The sequence below is a fragment of the Euprymna scolopes genome, chromosome 46, assembly GCF_053919585.1.
Source record: "Euprymna scolopes isolate OS-2025 chromosome 46, ASM5391958v1, whole genome shotgun sequence".
NCBI lineage: Eukaryota > Metazoa > Mollusca > Cephalopoda > Sepiida > Sepiolidae > Euprymna > Euprymna scolopes.
Window position 1 is genome coordinate 27536339 of NC_136527.1, and position 20937 is coordinate 27557275.

The 20937-nt window shown below is 35.7% G+C and overlaps 2 protein-coding genes across 2 annotated transcripts; both read left to right on the forward strand.

Annotated features, from left to right (window-relative positions):
• Positions 1 to 14782: 14782 nt before the first annotated feature.
• On the forward strand, positions 14783 to 15616 carry LOC145270071 (uncharacterized). The gene has a single exon (XM_080125672.1). It carries the CDS (start codon positions 14783 to 14785, stop codon positions 15614 to 15616), a length of 834 nt encoding a protein of 277 aa, XP_079981798.1.
• Positions 15617 to 18099: 2483 nt separating this feature from the next.
• On the forward strand, positions 18100 to 18720 carry LOC145270072 (uncharacterized). Its single transcript, XM_080125673.1, has one exon. The coding sequence runs from the start codon at positions 18100 to 18102 to the stop codon at positions 18718 to 18720; it is 621 nt and encodes a 206-aa protein (XP_079981799.1).
• Positions 18721 to 20937: the final 2217 nt, after the last annotated feature.

Below are 20937 nucleotides of genomic sequence, written 5' to 3' on the forward strand. Positions count from 1 at the left end.
AATTGATCTTTGGTGCCCAGGCAGTTTTTCCTTGTATCGCCTTTTAATAGCCATGATGGTGTTGCTTCGTAATCTTTCAACATTCTGGTGAAAAAAATCTGCTATAATGATCGTGGAATGCTGTTAGCAATTTTAACCAGAATGTAGATATGTTGTTTATGCCAGGTTTCTTCTGATTTGAAGCTCGTGCTAGCTTTGATCTTATTTTATCTGGCGTTATTCCTGGCTCTGGCATTTCTCTTTTATTTTTATTTGCATTGATAATATCCCCGATCCACTGGGCCTCTCCGTTATGTACTTCCTCTTTTTCAAATAAGGGTCTCCAGTAATCGTCTAATTCCTTTTTACATGGGGGATCTTGGATTTTAATTTCTTCTCTTATTAGATTCCCGTAGAAGGTTCTAGGATTATTTGTAAAAAGCTTATTCCGTGTCTTTGCATTAATCTTTCTCTCCTGTATGTGTTGTCAAATGGCTCAACAAATTTGACTTCCGTGCAAAAGAAGAACCACATACATCACAAGAATGTGGCTTCTCTCCTGTATGTGTTTTCATATGATCTAACAAATTTGACTTCTGTACAAAAGAAGAACCACATACTTCACAAGAATGCGGTTTCTCTCCCGTGTGGGTTTTCATATGACGCAAAAAATTTGACTTCTGTGCAAAAGAAGAAGCACATACGTCACAAGAATGTGGTTTCTCTCCTGTATGTGTTTTACTATGATCCAACAGAGTTGACTTCTGTCCAAAAGAAGAACCACATACTTCACAATAATGTGGTTTCTCTCCCGTATGTGTTCTTATATGACTCAATAAATTTGATGTAGTTGCAAAAGAAGAACCACATACATCACAAGAATGTGGTTTCTCTCCTGTATGTGTTTTCATATGAGTCAACAAATGTGACTTCTGTGCAGAAGAATAACCACATACTTCACAAGAATGTGGTTTGAATCCCGTATGTGTTGTCATATGATCCCACAAATTTGACTTCCTTGCAAAAGAAGAACCACATACTTCACATAAATGTGGTTTCTGCCCTGTATGTGTTTTCAAATGACGCAACAAAGTTGACTTCCGTGCAAAAGAAGAACCACATATGTCACAAGAATGTGGTTTCTCTCCTGTATGTGTTTTCATATGATCCAACAAATGTGACTTCTGTACAAAAGAAGAACCACATACTTCACAAGAATGCAGTTTCTCTCCCGTGTTGGTTTTCATATGACGCAACAACTGTGACTTCTGTGCAAAAGAAGATCCACATATCTCACAAGAATGTGGTTTCTCTCCTGTATGTGTTTTAATATGATCCAACAAATGTGACTTCTGTACAAAAGAATAACCACATACTTCACAAGAATGTGGTTTCTCTCCCGTATGTGTTGTCATATGACTCAAGAAATTTGACTTATGTGCAAAAGAGGAACCACATACTTTACTTGAATGTGGTTTGTTAGACATGTTAGATATATTCCACAGAACGTATATGTAATGTAGTGTATGATGATAACCAGGTAGTATATTTTAGCTTTAGAAAATGTATGTCAATATATTTATAATTATTTTAAACCTTTTAAAATCACCAATGAAGCCATTAATTGCTTTCTTTTCTTTGCTGCAAATTCTGCAAATATAAAATAAATTAAAAGAATAATATTTCATGTGGTTAACTTGAATTTTTTGTTTACTTTTATTAAAAATATCCAAAACATCTATTACTAAGTGAATTCAAAACAGAAAATCAGTATAGTTTTATGCAATACTGGTCAGTCAACATAATTAATGTGTTTCTATTTTCAAATATTTAATTAAAAATCTTTACGTTTCTTCATTTTAGAGATGAGGATTGATTATTCATATTATTTTAATTCTTCAGAATACTGTTCTCATCTTGGGTGTTATTTTTACAAAGTTTCTATGTTACCTCCGATCTAATTCGGGTTTTTTCTTTTCAAACCTGGGAACCTTTCTAAGAAATTCTCAATGGGACGATTTATTTAGTACATGAGTGCAGCATGCTTTCGTGTTGTTAGTGATGACTGGGTAAAAAAAGCCTTATTAAAATTCTTCTTTCAATTTTATTGATGGTTTTTAAGTACTCTAACAATAGTAGCACGTGTCCTAGTACAAATTTTAGAACATTAGCAGAGAATCCTAGTACGAACTTATGAACATTTTGGTTTCTAGACATTATCGCTATACATATATATATATATATATATATATATATATATATATATATATATATATATATAATGGCATAAAAACGTTCGCACTTATCATTTTTTCAAAAGCTGAAAATTTAAGCTAAATTGAATGTAACAGTTTTAAAAATCTATCTCATCTGTGTCATTTTTTATTCCTCTATAATTTTACCTGTTCACATTTGACTTTTAATTGAAGTATCCTAGTGTTCACGTCAATTTACAAAATTAACTTTAAATTGAGAAGGCATAAAGAAACTCTGCACTATGGAAATTTCTCGATTAGATATACCAGAAATGTAAAGATAAGTGAGCTCCTGACAGTCACTAAGAGGAAATCGAGGCATATGGACTCGATGTTACATTGTTTAACCTGGTACGACAACAGTTATGATTAGAGATGCTTTGTTGCCTAGAAGGTGATATTTTAAGCTGGTTTAAAGCTTATTTGTTTTCTTAAGACATTAATTACTTTTCACTGTTTTTCTCAATCTATATTTACTTCATCCTATAAGGGTCAATGGTTTCCTTTTTCCATCAATCTTTCCACATATTACAGCTTTTCATTGTTTTTCTAACCTTAGTGTTAGTGAATGACATGGCTCACATTTGTATTATGTTCCACATCTACATGGAATATCTTAGTCATGATTTTTCCATAAGCGACTGTACATGCACATGTTCCTGGAGAGTCGAATCACCCTTCAATACTCTCGTGTCTACCTCTCTAGTGGTTTCTCTCAAATTTTCCCCTTTATTTTGATATGTATTGTTAATAGTACATATTGATTTTGCTCGGTGTTGTAGACAACAAACTATTACATTGTTTAGATTATATAGATTGTAAGAATTGACTGGCTACATAGTTAAAGATATTAAGAAATATTTGGGGTGTTATAAAAGTCTTTTAATGATGTTAACCCCACGTGGCATCATATGACTTGGAAAGTAAAAGAGACAAGAATTTAATTCCTTGTAATACGAGGGGTGTACAATAAGTAATACACCTGACCCACGTCCAGTTGTCTGATCTAGCTGAAATTTTGCATGTGCAATGATTTATATCTCTACGCGTTATGTGGCAAATTACAGCTCTGGACTAATTGTAATTTCCGTTTTACAGGTGTTTGAACTGAGTCAGGTGTGAAATGGAGCCTGTTAAATGCCGAGCAGTGATTCGGCTTTTTGTATTTGAAAGGACTCACACCACAGGAGACTTTTGATGAAATGAAAGAAACTTATGGTGATAATGCCCCATCTTATGACCTTGTAAAACGCTGGCATTGTGAATTCAAACATGGTCGAAAGTCTGTGGAAACAGCTCCCAGACCTGGTCGCCCCTTCTGCTATTGATGAGGCATCTGTCTGTCAAGTTGAGGCTGCCATTTTGGAAGATCGGCGCATTACTATTCGCCAAATAGCCCAAGATGTCAAGATTAGTACAGGGTCTTTGGAAACTATCATTCATGACCATTTGCATATGCATAAGTTGTCTGCCAGATGGATTCCCAGGTTGCTCACACCATTCCAGAAGCTCGAGGATGAATTTGGAGATGTGCCAAGAAGATGAGTCAAAGTGTTTCAAAAGACTGATTACACAAGATTAAACCTGGGTTCATCACTATGATCCAGAGTCCAAAACCCAGTCAATGCAATGGAAGCACTTGGACTCACCACCTCCAAAGAAGGCAAACGTGCAGCCCTCCACTGGCAATGTCATGCTCATAGTCTTCTGAGATCAGGACAGAGTATTGATGGCAGATTTCCTGGCAAAGGATACCACAATTACAGGAGTCTTTTTTGCTTCATGTTTGAGGAAATTAAGGGAAGCTATCAAAATCAAGAGGCGGGGCAAGATCACCAAAGATACCCTCCTCCTGGAGGACAACACTCTGGTCCACAACTCGCATGTCGCCAGATCAGAAGCACAGGCGTGTGGTTATGAAATCCTCCCCCTTCCTGTCCACTCTCCTTACCTTGCACCCTCCGACTTTCACCTCTTCCCAGCCATGAAGTTGTTTTTGAAAGGAAACCGTTTGCCAGATGATGCAGCCTTGATTTCTGAAGTCACTTTGTGGTTGGAGAACTAACCTTGGGTGTTCTACAAAAACGGCCTCCAGAGCTGCATCAAACTATGGGAGAAATGCATAACTCTGTGTTTCCTATGTAGAGAAAGACTAATAACTGTGCCAAGTTTCGTTGCTATACTCCCATGGGAAGTGGGGCAGGGGCATTACTTATTGCACACCCCTCGTAGCATGATGGTGCACACATGCAAATGCATGCATGACAGCTGGTAGCAAATGCACAGGACGATGAGGTTAGTTTGTCATAATTGATATTGGCAGTGGTGTAAGGTCAACTACTTGACAGACAGAGCTGTCGAGGGTGAACTCAAAAAGCAGGTCATATATAGTCGATGACAGCAGAACATACATTTCATTGGCTGAAGGTTTTCACCAGTTATTCCAACAAATATTAATGGAACCTGAACGAACTGTAAACATATGACAAAAAAGGGTCCAGTGAAGTTGAGAAACACAAAAACTAAAGCAATATCTTACATTCCATTTTTTAACCTCCTATTTCTGCTTAAAAGCAACAAATATATATGCATATATGAGATGTGCATAATATAATAAAAATCAGATATATGTGCTCAAAATATTTAAGCTAAGTTTTTTCTCTCTTTCGTGTATATTAATAAAAAAAATGTTGAGTTGTTTTATTTTCTTGTTCTTTCGTCAGTAGCATACTATTGTTATAATAAAGCAGCAGCTGTTTTAAAATTTTGTGCAGGGACTGACTTCAAAATTGAAAAAATCAGTAGGGTAGGTTAAAATGGATACAGGGCTATATGCAAAAGATAGATTAGCAGAAGGCGCTTATAGTGGGATAGACTGGAGAAGCAGACAAGTCAGAAAACAGGTACTGGGATTTTTTAGATGGTTTAAGAAATAGGAGAGTGAAGAGGGTTGTGATGAGACACAAGACACAAGATCTACAAGCGGCTTATAAGAAAGATATAGCAGAAATTAAATGGAAAATCTTGCTTGACGCAAACTAGGAGTATGAAGATGGAGGTATGTCACACGAGACGGCAGATTCTAGTTGAGGCTATGAGTTTAGCTAGTCGCCCAACATATGGCGACAGACATAAAAGAGGAAACAAAGTAGAGAGAAAAGGACTAGAATTTAAAACGAAAGGAAAAATCTTGGTAGAATTGATTAGAATTGAGGGAAATTATAGAGGAACAGAAGTGTCAGTAATAAATATGTGATACTAAACCATTAGTGGCTTAAGAAAAATGAGGTGAGGATGTATTTCGGTTTAGGAGTGATAAGAATACTTGACGAGTATATAGCTCTGGAAGATGATATCCATATTTAATCAATAGTTAGGTCAGCACAGAAAATTATTTTAAAACACCAGCATCTGCAGACATGCATGATTTTTATGGGTTTAGAAATTGTTATAAGTTTCTATTACTTATAATGAACAACACCAACCAATCACCTTGAGAAAAGGTTGCCAAATAGCTAAGTGGCTTTTAACATTATTATGATTATTATGATTGATGAACAAAAGAATTAAATCGCCGAGAGGGTAGACAGTCAGCTTAAAAATGGAGCTCGCAGATATTGTTATACTGGCTTATCCCAATACTGAGAAAGACTACAAACTGTACACATATCAGAGGCAGTATAGTGGTTGAAAAACCAATTTGTTCTTATTCCATAAACTTAGTGATATGCAGACAAGATGGTCGACAATAGAAAAAGAAGCATACACGATCCACTTAATAATTACATGATACACTATGCCCTTAATAAGTTGAATAAATATTTTAATAGTATGAAGGTCACTATCTATACAAATCACATACCTCTAGAATATTTATTCAATATTAATATTAAACTCGCCTATAGGACAATACAGAATAGGAAAATACAGAGGTGAGCTTTGAAGGAGAAGAAAAGTGTTTGTGTGGATCTTTTGTTATGCATCGTTGATTTGAGCAGAGACAATGACGTTCCCTATTAGAAATAGATGGTAGGAATTACTCGGTAAATAAGAAGGTTAAAGGCTCATTATTATCGCATAAACATCATACGTTATTGGGTTTTGATTTAGAGAACAAGAGGCAAGTAAGGAAATTTATAGATTTAAAGATGAAGATGAAGAACGGTAAATTTTCTAAAATGAAACAAAAACGTTTATGGTGATGAACGAGATAATGTATTACTTATTGCAACCCGATGACAAACAATTGTGAAGGTTATATGTACCACAGCATATGGTCATTATATATATGTATATATATATATATATATATATAATTTACATTATTCAAGCAACAAATATTTGTGTGGATCTTTTGTTATGCAGCGTGGATTTGAGCAGAGACAATGACGTTCCCTGGTAGAAATCAATAGTAGGAATTACTCGGTATGTGCGATACATTTTGATTCACTAGAATTTGCATCATATAAGAAGGTAAAAGACTCATCAGTATCGCCCGAACATCATACGTTATGTTTGAGTTTTGATTTAATTAGGGAACAAGAGGCAGATGAGGAGATTTTTAGATTTAAAGATGCAGATGAAGAACGGTAAATCGTCTAAAATGCAATAAAAACGTTGATGGTGATGACCGAGATTCTGTATTACTTCTTGCAGACGATGAACAATTATGGACAATTATATGTACTGCAGCATATGGTCACAATATATATATATATATATATAAATTATATATATATATATATATATATATATAAATTACATTATATAAGTAAAAATATTTCTGACAATGTTTATTAAGGAGGTGAATGAATACGTAAGCAAATGTATTCCATGCCAAACTAGAAATATAAGCAAGCAATAACCTTGAATGCAGGAATACAATCTGCTTCTTTTTTTCCTTTTGCAAAAAAAAATATTTCCGCCCCTTACTTTACAGTTTTGTGTAATCAATACACAATTTTGGCATTGGATATTTCTGGCCCCTACCTTACAGTTTTACATAACCAGTACATAGTGATGTTCATCGATATGTACAGTGGTTGTTTGGAAATTTTTACAATCTCTTACAACCTAACGTCAAAGTAGAACGTTTTAGAGAAAAGTTGGGAACAATAAACTCTCATGGGATATATACATAAAGCAAATGTTGGCGGCTGTCAGATTCAATGTGAGTGAAATGACAAACTTCTCACCATGATCAATAGATATATGATCTTGCCATTACATAATATATTAATGCCTTGTAAAGTATACTAGGGTGATGAGCAACACGTGATCGCTCTACAAGAGATGCATCAATCTTTTATATTGGTAAGGAACAACATTATGAACGCCAAGAAAAACTGATAGAGAATTCAAATGCGAAAACAAAGTTCATAGATTTTCAGATTGGAGAAAATATAGTCGCGTCTCATATTAAAGATCGCCAATCAAGGAACGTGAAAGACCGTTAAGAAAGGCTGCATTGGCTGCTCTAAGTCGGATAGTGATTCAACCATGGAACAAGCTGATATGCCAATATGGAGGAGTGACATCAATGGGAAAGGCTGGATGAGGAATCTAACATACAATTGATGGAGAGGAGAGTCATGACATATAGTATAATGACTAAACTTGCAAATAGTTTGGATGTGAGTTATTCCTTATTTGTATCACTTGCAGATGCCAAAGACAAAATTACGATTTGTTCAGAAAGTTCTTAAGTAGGTTCGGAGTTTAGAGTTGGGGAAGAGGAACAAGTGAGAGAAAATAGTTTGGGTAAGGTCTATATTCTGTTTTTAAAAGACTATTCCTTTTCAGGGTTCATTTCATTCAGGATACTTTTGGAGGTGATTACAGCTAACGACTTCGACAGAGTATGCAAAGCGTTAAGAATGAGTAAAAAACAAAACTATAAATTTTATTATTAACTTGAGCAGTATGCACACATGGTAGTCATCCAGTGTCATCTACCAATGTTAATTTTAAATTACCGTGTGGTTACCATCAGATTGTTTCCACCATGCATCAGGTGTTCCCAATATTAAGACATTTAACACAAGAAAAACAAAACATATTATTCATGATCAATGGGTCAGGTTGTAAGAATTGAGATTTTCGGTGGTGAAAGCTCAACTATTTGATATACAGAGGAAAAAAGCAGAAGAAAAGAGAAGATTACAGTCAGCTCAAAATCACAATCATACATGTGTGGCTTCATCCATCCACCTTCCAATCCACACTCTCTTTCTTTAGCATATGAGGGAGTAAAGAAACAGAAAATAAGTTTTTATATTTTTATAAAAACGAAATGTACAATTTTTTTCTGGCTGATGAAAAATATACTGTGCAACATATGTTTCACTTGGTAGCAATGTATGAAAATGATAAGGGTTTACTGTTTCCCTCTAGCACACTCATTCATACGAGCTGACCTGAGTGCTATTGAGTTGGCTAAGAATATCAATAGAATATCACATAGAAAATAGGCCCATTTTAACAATGATCATATCACGCTAGGACTGACCACCAATACATATAATGGGTGTCAATTTTAAAGTTTTGTAAAAGTAGTCATATATTTTAATTAGAACCGAAGAGAATTTGTCAATTTTGATTTTTGATTGCATATTCTTAATTTTCTCTCCTTTTCTTGTTCTTTCTTTTTGAAGAAAGCTATTAACCTATGCATAAAGTTGGATGTGAACAGATGGAAGAAAGACAAATATTTTTTGTTAGTTTCTCATGATTTGAGGGGAATTTTGTTTTGTTGGAAGGAAACCAGATACAATTTTGATTATTTTGCACATGTCAGAAAAATGATCAGTTTCTTCTCATGCTAATCTGAGAAATGATGTCTTTTTTAGTACATTTTTCATAAATAGAAACAGTCTGCATTGCACAAGTGAGTGTCAACCAGTTTAACCTTTCTTTCTTTCTTTCCTTTTTTTGTTACATGATTAATCCTTTGAAGCACACACACATGCTAGCAAAGTAAGTTACAATTTTCCATACACAAATTCAGAACATCTGTATGTGGAGACTTCAATGTTTACAACGTGGAATGGTTGGCCAACTCAGACAAGACCGATGATGAGGGGAGGTTCTGTCATTATTTCTCCATTGGTTATGATCTCACTCAGATTGTTCACGAACCCAGGAATATATTTGGCTGTGATGATTTTGTCAGAAAATTATCAGCTTCTTGTCATGCTAATCTGAGAGTATGTTTTTTAGTACATTTTAAAAAAAAATAGAAACAGTCATCATTGCACAAGTGAGTATCAACCATTTTAGGCTTTCTTTATTTCTTTCCTTTCTTTTCTGTTACATGACCAATCCTTTGAAGCATACAAACATGCTAGCCAAGTAAGTCAGAACATCTACTTATGAATTCCCATTTATAATAACTTATTTTACATCCATCACAGTTAATATCCCCAAAATACAAAATAATTTAATTTTATATCATGTTACCTTTTCAAAACAGAATTAAAATTAAAGGGTCATATCACAATCAACTAAGTAGTTATGGAATCTCTATTATTGAGAGGAAAAACAAACAAAACAAGTTTTCGATATGTAAAAACATACATTTTTTTACACAGTGATCACCACTTATCAAGGCCCAGAAGCCACTCAGGGATAAGGGTTATTGCAAGTACATTACGTTAGTGTGGAGATTTGATGAAGTGTTTACTTAAGGGGGCGGTTCATTAGGAATTTGCTAACGTTGGACTTGAAGACATCCAAGTTGTAGTCCAGTGGGAAGCAGGCAGATGGAACAGAGTTCCACAGGCGTGCAGTTCTAAGAAAGAAGCTTTGTTCATGGAATCCGCGTTTTGATTTAGGCACAGATACAGAGTGGGGGAAATTTTTCACAGTGGATTCAGCTAGACGGGTGTTGTTCGTGAAAGACTGGTGAGGGGAACCAGAGATTGGAGTTCAGACGAGCACCTGCCATGGAAATAATAACAAAACAAGGATAGGCTCGCAACATCTCTTCTGTGGGAGAGAGGTTGCAGGGTAGAGAAAAGGGCATCCCCTACTAAGCCACACAATCTATTTTGTACTCTGTCAAGGCAGGATAGGCTGTTTTTAGCAGTTCCTGCCCAGATATGGCAACAGTATTCCATCCTTGGGCGTACTTGGCTTTTATATGTAAAAAAAAACATATTGTGATTTGTTCGTATCATTTGGATTATTTGGACTATTTTTCTTATCTTAAGTGTTATTTTTACAATGTTTGCACAATAAATAACACTCAAGATGAGAACAGTAGTCGTAATAATCTAAATAATACAAAGAATCATTCCTCATCTAAAAAATTCAGAACTGTAATATTGTAATTTGTTTAAAAATCATGATTATTTTTTAATTTAGTCAAAGTTATTTCTAAGGTTTGTTGAATGTATTTTTTAGAAAAGTTAAAAATACAACACAAGTTCTTTAGTTATCACCATTCTTTAAACAAACGAACAGAAAATTAGATAACTGCATTTCCAAATAAATTAACAGAAAGACTCTTTGGTACACTTACGTGTGTAAACAGTTTCTAATACATCGATCCCTCAGATTGAAACCACTAGATGAGAATACAAACATTTAATTAAAGAAAGGAGAAAACGACTACATATCAAAAAGGCTAAAAAAAAAGGGCTAAATTCGCAAAATTGGCTGAACAAGTCGATGTTTCCAAAATGGGGGATCGATTTACTAGAAATTTGCATAAGAAACAGAACACAACTTAAAAATTGTAAATATTGAAATTTTTTTGATAATCTGGTAGATTAGTGACAAGTGCACATGAGCATACCACTTACATGCATGCGCCGAGCATTTTTTTTATACTTGGAACTAGTGAGAATCATTTAAAATTTGTAATTTTTTCATTGTAAACTATAAAGAAGTTTTCTGGTCAATGTCTAGAATATCTTCCCCCCCCCCGCAAGTGTTTCACGATTACAACTTTTATAATTTTTCGAGAGCACTGAAAGCGAATATTTGCTTTAACAGCTGTACAAAGAAATAGTTTTCATGATATGAAAAATGTACTTTTTTTAAATGTGAGGTATCACTTTTCATTATTAATTTAACATAAACTGAGCACCACCTTTATGACAACCTAGTGAGTTGAGCTAAAAGTTTTTTTCTAATTTCATCTTCCAATAAAGCCTGAGGAGATTAAATAACAGAAAAAAGACAAAAATTTGTATACAGATACGTGTCATTCCTTATGTTATCAGTGGTGACCACTTCTGTATATGCAAGCATATGCATATTTCTACCGCTAAGTAGTTTTCTGATTATTAAACAGTGTAATTCCTTATGTTATCCATGATGGACAATTCTTTACATTGTATAATATTTGGAAAACGACTTGTTTGTGACAAAGTTTAATGGGATATTCGTTTTCAGCATACAAAAAAACTATAGAAATCGTCATGTGATTGTTACGGTCGAAAGTAAATAACAATTTACCAAAACAACTTTCAGGCAGCTCCCCCCCCCACCAATTACTACCGTGTGGCCTAAAAGTGGGTTCTCATTTGTTGCTAGTGCACTTATTGACCCGCACTATTTTTAAAATATTATATTCAAGTTTAATTAAAGTTTTATGATATCTTCTTTATTATTAAATTGCATTAATTCAGAATATGTACAAAACACCCCCTCTCCCCATGTTAAGAATGGCTTTCTAAAACTAACATTATTTCAGCATGGATCAATAAGTGTACTAGTACCGCTCATTTTACATTAAATTTATGTAAAATAGTGATCCCCACTTTTGGAAAAAGTAATTTCTTCATATCATGAAATCTAATTCTTTGCGTCACTTTTGAAGGATATATTCGTTTTCAGCACATAAAAAGTTTTCATTGTATATATATATATATATATATATATATATATATATATATATATATATATATATATATATATATATATATATATATATTGCTTTACGTCAGATTCTAGGCATTGATCGTTGTTTTTTTATGTTTAAGTATTGAAAATAAAATAGATTAATGATAATAATCCATTGGGAAAATTGAAAAAAAGATGAAAACAAAAATCATTAAACAATGAAAAACATACAAGATTTATAGCTTTTTTTTCCTTTAGTAAACAAAAAAACATTAGTTAAAAATATTTTCTTTCGTAAACGATAGAGAAGTTGTTTTGCTTTTTTACATTTAAGTCAATATTGAAAATTCATGTAGTAATACTTACGTTTTTGTTTTATAATCTGCTTTCGATTAACTTTATCTGCTTTTATAAAGAAACGATTTTACAAATGTGATTGACAAGCTAAACTTAACATTCAAGATAACGAACGGAAGAGCAAGTTCGCAGAAAACAAAATTAAAGAGAAAAAAAGAAATTATTTCGAAATAGAGTCGATTTATTTGGTGAATATTACAGATAAAATTATTATCATTTTATTTAACATTTTAATATTTACATGAGAGAGAACAGATTACAGGTTTCACCTTTATTATTTCTATAATTCGTTGCACGTGCAATTTAATGGCGGAAACTGATAGTTTTTAAAGCCGCCTTTTCGTATTTTTATTATTTATTTATTTATTAGATTCCTGTTTTTTTATTGTGTTTGAAATATTTAAGCTTAAAGTTAATCTGGTGCTTGTGCTGTTTACTAAACACATTAAAAATAAAGATATTGAAAAAGAACCACAGTTAATATCTATACGGGAAAAAATACACGTGAAATGTTTTTACGACGTCGTTAGAAACTAAAACTTAACTTGAAAGTATTAGTTTTTTTTTTGTTTTTTTTTACTATTTCAGAGAAAATTAGTAAAGTAAAGTCTTAAAATAGTGATTAAAAAAATAAACCTTGTTTGTGCAAAAAAAAAAAAAATTAATTAGACCCCCTCCCCTCGCCCAAGCCAGTACAATCAATTAACACATGTAGGTGTGTCAGACACTTCGTGAAAAATATTGAATAATTCCACCCCCCCCGTCTTTCCAAGCTCATAACTACTCGAAAAATGTAATTCAAACCCTAATTTTTTTTTCAATTAAAGGAGCAAGGACCAAGGTTTCATTTAAAACAAACAAACAAAAAAAATAACGTGGTTTTAAAGAAAAAAGGGTTTGAACTTCGGATTTACAGGTAAATTTCTAAAAAAACACTACTTTTTTGTTTTAAATTTGAATATACTATTTAATGATCTTTTATCTTCAATTTGTGATATACAACACTTTGGTGATTAAATTAATTATTTACTTTTTAATAAACATTTCAAAATGGAGGGCGGGAATTAATTCGACCCCCTGCCTTTCCAAGCCTATAACTACTCGAAAAATGTAATTCAACCCCTTTTTTTTCAATTAAAGGAGCAAGGACCAAGGTTTCATTAAAAAAAAAAAAACAGACAACATGGTTTAAAAACAAAGTTTTAAACTTCCGACTTTACAGGTAAATTTCTAAAAAAAAAAAACACTACTTTTTTGTTTCAAATTTGAATATATTGTTTATCGATCTTTTATCTTCAATTTATGATATATAAAACTTTGGTGAGTAAATTAATTATTTACTTTTTAATAGACATTTAAAAATTGGAGGGGGGTGAATTAAAAAAACGTTTGTCTAAAATATTTTATTTGGTTTATTGGAAAGAGCATAAAATTTCACATTGACCCTTAAAATATCTTAAAAATAGAATCAATATAAAAATTTTGATAGATTTTTTAAGTTAAAAAATTGAAAAATACTGAACTCGTAAAATTCAATTAATTTAATTATTGTCTTATTTTAATAAAAAATAATATTTCTATTACTTTTGTAGCGTCTACCCGGAAATTTATTTTGGCAGGACATTTAACATTCACCGTTTCCAGAGAGCTCCGAAAAAAAAGACAAAAAGTCGTGGCGCAAGATTCAAGGAGTCTCTCGCTCCCTTTTTGCTCGCGCACCCAGAAAGGTAAGACGCGTTACTGCCACGCTCCATCGCTCGTGCATGACACACCCTGTGCCGATTCCATTGGTGAAACAACACACAAAAAGAAAGAAAAAACATTCTTATCATTTCCCTCCGTTCCTTACTCGACGAATTTTCTAAAAAAAATTGATTTCCAACGTAACGTCAAAAACATTGGACCAGTCAAGAAGGATTTCTTCTTCTTTATCTTCGGACTAAAAATAACATGAGTGAGCTACACCAGGCAAATAAATTCACATATGTTATAAAGAGCTAAGTCTGATGATTTGTTTTTTAATTGATTTTTTCCAGATATTTACTTTTGTATTAATGTTTTGAACAATTAATCATAAGTGAGCTGTTCGTTGTTTGCCCAGCGAGCACCTCGCTTCACTGGTGACCCCTTTTTTTCATCAGACTTTGGAAGAACACGCAAGGAAATGTGGATATTATCAATAAGGAAGAATTACCTGTAATCACACAAGGGAAATTTCAGAGCGACTATGTGCACGCCGAATGACGTACATGTCGACCTTAGCGGCACATCGGTTTTTCTAGGCGTAAAGGATCTCACGGAGATTTTCTGTGATCATCGTTCTCTTCAATGCGTTCCCCACGATGGACAGTGAGGCGCTTCCTTCAACGACGGCTACTCAGGCTATTTTGAGGATTCCTCCTTTTTGGACGCACGATCCAACATTATGGTTCGCACACATAGAGGCCCAGTTCTACATGCAAAGGATTCTGAGCGATGTGACGAAATTCAACCACGTGGTGGCCGCATTAACGCATGAAGTAATGGCGGAGGTTTGCGACCTGATAATGTCGCCCCCTGGATCGATCAGCTACGATTATTTCAAATCGGAAATGATTCGTAGGACAACCGATTCACAGCAGAAACGCCTTCGTCAACTTCTTGTAGAAGAAGAACTCGGAGATCGGAAACCGTCTCAGTTACTCAGACGTATGAAGCTGTTGATGGGTGAGAACTCACTAACGCTGGACATACTTAAACAACTTTTCGTTAATAGACTGCCATCGAGTATTCAAATGATACTCGCCTCTTCAAATGACTCCACAACCATCGAGGAGCTAGCGGACCTAGCCGACAAAATTATGGACGTGACCGTTTCCATAGCCCCAGTTCACACGCACAGCTCTAACGATGCCCTGCCTAATGTCGCAAACCCCTCCACGGATATACGCGAGGAACTAGAGCGACAGGCTCAAATGATTCACGACCTGAGTGAACAGTTATGTGACCTCGAGCTCAAACCAAAAATGCATAAGCACCCCACTGAGCGAGTCCGTCCCCGACGATTTAGCATCACTCAGAACAGCGGTGGGCTCTGCAAGTACCACGCGCGTTTCGGTGAAAGAGCTTACCAATACCACCAGCCATGTTCATATATGGAGAAACCTCTCTCGGGAAACGCCCAGACCAGGCAGTAGGAGCGGCAGACACTCCTGGCAAGAACAACATTCGTCGCACCCTGTACATGACTGATAGAACCACTGGTATACGATTTCTCGTTGATACCGGTGCGGAAGTCAGTATCATCCCTAAGAAGTTCGTGAAAGAGAAGCGTCCTCAATCAAACTTATTTCTACACACGGTGAATCACTCCTCCATTCCTACTTACGGAGAGACATTGATAACATTAAATCTTGGATTACAGCACACACTATGTTGGGTCTTCATCGTCGCAAAGCTACCCGTTCCGATTTTAGGGGCGGATTTTCTGCACCATTTCGGCATCCTTGTAGATGTTAAATGCGGCAAACTCATTGATAACAATACTGGACGTTCTGTGCAAGGCATAATCAGTGGGTCGACCGAGATCAGCCCAGTTATACGTAAAGACACCACGGATCCATATACAGATTTGCTGCGAGGTTTCCCGGAATTGATTCGTCCTACCTTTAATGGTGACAAAGTTAAACACGATGTCACTCATCATATCCAAACAAGGGGACCGCCTGTGAGCGCGCGCAGACTTAAACCCGATCGTTTAAGAGCGGCTAAACAAGAATTTCAGCACATGTTGGATTTAGGCATTATTCGACCCTCTAATAGCAACTGGTCATCGCCACTCCACATGGTGCCAGAAAAATCAGCCGGCAAATGGCGCCATTGTGGGGATTACCGCGCACTTAACAGTCGCACTACTCCGGACAATTACCCTATTCAACATTTGCAAGACTTTTCTAACTCGCTTCACGGAAAAACAGTGTTCTCCAAAATCGACCTTGTTCGCGTGTACAACCAGATTCCCATACACCCAGAGGATGGGTCTAAGACTGCGATCACAACTCCTTTCGGCCTTTTCAAATTCTTGCGTATGCTCTTTGGATTACGTAATGCAGGGCAATCTTTTCAACGCTTTATCGATGCAGTTTTGCGAGGACTACTGTTCGTCTATGCATATATTGACGATCTCATCGTGGCAAGTGCATCGGAACGTGAACACTTACAGCATCTGCAGCAGTTATTTCACAGATTGACAGATTATGGCGTTATTATTAACCCCCAAAAATGCGAGTTTGGAGTTTTCTCACTTTCGTTTCTCGGCCATTTAATCGACAAAGAAGGTATCCGTCCCCTTCCAGCGAAAGTCCAATCTATAGTCGATTACCAAGCTCCCACTTCACTTCGTAAACTTCGAGAGTTCCTCGGTTTAATTAATTTCTATCGATATTTCATGCCCCATTGTGCTGAAATCGCTCAGCCATTAACTGACGTACTCAGAAATAAAAACAAAAAAAATGAGACGATTACATTAAGCGAAACGGAATTACGTTTCTTCGATAAGGTCAAGCAGGCATTAACAGAAGCGACAATGTTGGTTTTTCCCCGTCCAGATGCACCCCTAGCTTTATCCGTCGATGCATCCGACGTTGGCATTGGAGGTGTACTGCAACAATTAGTGGATAATACTTGGCAACCACTAGCTTTTTTCTCAAGGCGCCTTCAGCACACTGAAACCAAATACAGCACATTCAGCAGGGAACTTTTGGCCACATACTGCGCAGTTAAACACTTTCATTATATGTTGGAAGGATCCACTTTCACGCTTTTTACGGATCACAAGCCGTTATCGCATGCTTTGCTTGCCAAGCGTGAAAAACACTCACCCAGGGAAGCTCGCCATTTGGATTTCATATCACAATTTACTGCGGATATCAAGTATATCAGAGGGAAGGAGAACATAGTTGCAGATGCATTGTCGAGAATGCACATCGATGCCATTCAAGCGATTGACGAGATCGACCTCCACCAGATCGCCATCGACCAATGGGATGACGAAGAACTAAATCGCTTACGTCACTCCGAAAATCTAACTTTCAAGTAAGTCCCAGTACCTTGTTCTAACGAGACAATATGGTGCGATGTTTCGAACGGTCATGAACGCCCCTATGTACCCCTTAAGCATAGGGGAGCTGTCTTCTTTCAATTACACAACTTGTCACATTCTGGCATTCGTTCCACGCAGAAGCTGGTGACTTCTCGTTTCATCTGGACAGCCATTAACCGAGACGTTCACGAATGGACCAAGAGTTGCGTCCCTTGCCAGAAATCGAAAGTACAGAGGCATATTAAAAGTCCCCTTGCTACCTTCGCAATCCCTGAGGCACGATTTCAACACGTTCACATAGATTTAGTGGGTCCACTCCCACATTCGAGAAACTGTACATACTTATTGACTTGCATCGACAGATTCTCTAGATGGCCTGAAGCCATCCCCATCGCAGATATTTCCGCAGAAACTGTTGCCCGAGCCCTGGTTACACATTGGATACCGCGTTATGGTGTGCCTCACACCATCACAACCGATAGGGGCAGACAATTCGATTCCTATCTTTTTTCTGAGTTGTCTCGCCTACTGGGAATCAAACACATAAGGACTACCTCGTACCACCCGGCGGCAAACGGCATGATCGAGCATCTGCACCGTCAGTTGAAAGCAGCTATTAGAGCGCATTCTGACCCTAACAGGTGGACAGAGTACCTCCCCTTCATTCTATTAGGCATTAGATCCACCATAAAAACAGATATTGGCTTTACGCCTGCCGAAATGATTTACGGAACAACGCTGACTCTCCCAGGACAGATGGTCGCACCGACCACTCCTACACGCATGCCTGACCCAACAAGTTATACCTCTTGTGTGAGGGAATACTTGGCGAAACCTTTTAACGTTGCCCTGAGAACACAGAACACACGCACTCACGTCCCCAAAGACATACAATCGTGGACTCATGTGTTTGTTCGGAACGATGGAGGCACAGCTCGACTGCAAACACCGTATTCCGGTCCCTTTAGGGTATTGAAACGCTACTCAAAGTTTTTCATTATCGACATTGACGGAAGACGGGATTCAGTCAGTGTTGATCGCCTGAAGAAAGCTATTCTGGATGACGATGTGCTAGCATGCAAACGGACACAAGGCACCGCAGTTCAGAACGGAAACTCCGATTCACCAGTAATTACAACTTCTACCAAATCGGGCAGATTAGTGCAACATCCTCACCGATTTGCTGTGTATACCCAGTGACTTTTCCACTTTCTTTTGTTCAACATACTGTCTAGTAGGGGGGTATGTAGCGTCTACACGGAAATTTATTTTGGCAGGACATTGAACATTCACCATTTCCGGAGAGCTCCGAAAAAAAAGACAAAAAGTCGTGGCGCCAAATTCAAGGAGTCTCTCGCTATCTTTTTCCTCGCGCACCCAGAAAGGTAAGACGCGTTACTGCCACGCTCTGTCGCTCGTGCGTGACACACCCTGTGCCGATTCCATTGGTGAAACCACACACAAAAAGAAAGAAAAACATTCTTATCATTTCCCTCCGCTGCTTACTCGACGAATTTTCTAAAAAAAATTGATTTCCAACGTAACGTCAAAAAATTGGACCAGTCAAGAAGGATTTCTTCTTCTTTATCTTCGGACTAAAAATAACACGAGTGAGATACACCAGGCAAATAAATTCACATATGTTATAAAGAGCTAAGTCTGATGATTTGTTTTTTAATTGATTTTTCCAGATATTTACTTCCGTATTAATGTTTTGAAAAATTAATCATAAGTGAGCTGTTCGTTGTTTACTCAGCGAGTACCTCGCTTCACTTTTTATACAACTTTAATAGTTTATTCTGGAAGTATAATCCAGAAATAAAATAAACAACCCACTTTTAAAAAGAGAAATTACAAGGTTTTTATATTTTATTCGTAGTTTCGTGTTAGGGGTGTCAAAAATATTGAATAAATATTTCGTGAAAATATTGAATAAATACTGCTTATCGTAATGTTCCTGAAATATTAAAAATATTTTTATTGTTAACATCTACAATGTTTTATTTTTATATAAAAAAGCAAACAGAAAATCATGAGTTTTTTTTTTAGTTCTTAAATTTTAACTTTAGTAAAGGTGTTTTGATTTACAAAAAATGATAAATTTTCACTAAAATTAAAAAAATAACGAGTTCAGTATATTCTGTGATGGTTAATAAATACTGAAAATTTCATTAAAATGGGTTCATTTCCTGAATTGAACTCATTTGAGCCCACCGGTGCTTGGAAGACTCGTCCTGGGAAAACTTGTCTCCGGAAAACTCGTACCCGGAAAACTCGTACCCGGAAAATGCCCCCTTTTTGCTAGGTAGGAAAACTGGTCCCTTATTGAATGGAGATATTGTTTTTAAAAGAGACTATGCAGTCCCATAAAATTTTTAAAAATTATTTTTAACTCTTGCTAAATAAAAATAAACTTGATCACGGAGTTAAGATACGAAAAACGAAACCAAATATTTATTAAAAAAATACTCTAGTTTTAACACTTTTGTGTCATTACAAAAAAAATAAAGAAAGAAAGAAAACACGTATTATCAAAGAAAGCAATTATTTTATTTAGAAGAATTAATTCAGTTTAAATAATTCTTGTGTTATTACAAAACAACAAAAAAAGAAAACACGGTCTTATGTAATTTTGGTACTGCGCTGAAATAATAACGTTATTATTTCGAAAGCTATTCTTTACATGGGGAGGGGAGGGTATTGTTTGAAAGTTATTTCGAGCGCACTTGTGCACTGCAGTACTTAAAAATATACAAATTTATTTTCTTTTTGAGGTAGGGGGAGGGGCTCGTTTTAAAACTATATCTACCTCAGTATTTTCTTTAATTTTCGGACATTTTTTTGTTCAAAATTATTTACTAAGTAATGTCGAGTGCGACGTTACTTGGTCAAGATCAAAGTTTAGTATCTGTTCTTCAGATGCTGCACTCCCATTTCTTGTTCTCTTTCGGTGGAGGGGAGCACTGAGCAGTCCTTCACGACTGAGACAATTTTTTATTTTTGTACATTTTCTCCACGTTAAAAACGACCCTGGTTTCTAACTCTGTCCCGTGGGGAGGCATTGTAAATAGGCATATTACTTGTTATTTCTTTTTAACTAAATAAACTCTTTAAAATAAGTTTAAACACCGAAAACTTACAAAGCTAGGTAGAAAACGAAAACTTAGAAAAATCAATTTAATTTTTTTAAAACAATATACGTGTAAAAATATTTTTTTAAAATATTATGGAATGTGCATTATTACCTAAAAATATACAAATTTATTTTCTTTTGGAGGGGGGGGCTGGTTTTAAAACTATATTGAGCAATTATTATCCTCTAAGAGGTGATACTCTTACGTCGGATATTTTTTGTTCATAAGTAACACTCGACATTACTTCTTTTTTTTAACTAAATAAACTCTTTAAAATAAGTTG

Bases quoted from the DNA above. Each gene is read 5' to 3' on its own strand.
- LOC145270071 (XM_080125672.1), top strand. From the start codon at position 14,783: ATGGACAGTGAGGCGCTTCCTTCAACGACGGCTACTCAGGCTATTTTG.
- LOC145270072 (XM_080125673.1), top strand. From the start codon at position 18,100: ATGATCGAGCATCTGCACCGTCAGTTGAAAGCAGCTATTAGAGCGCAT.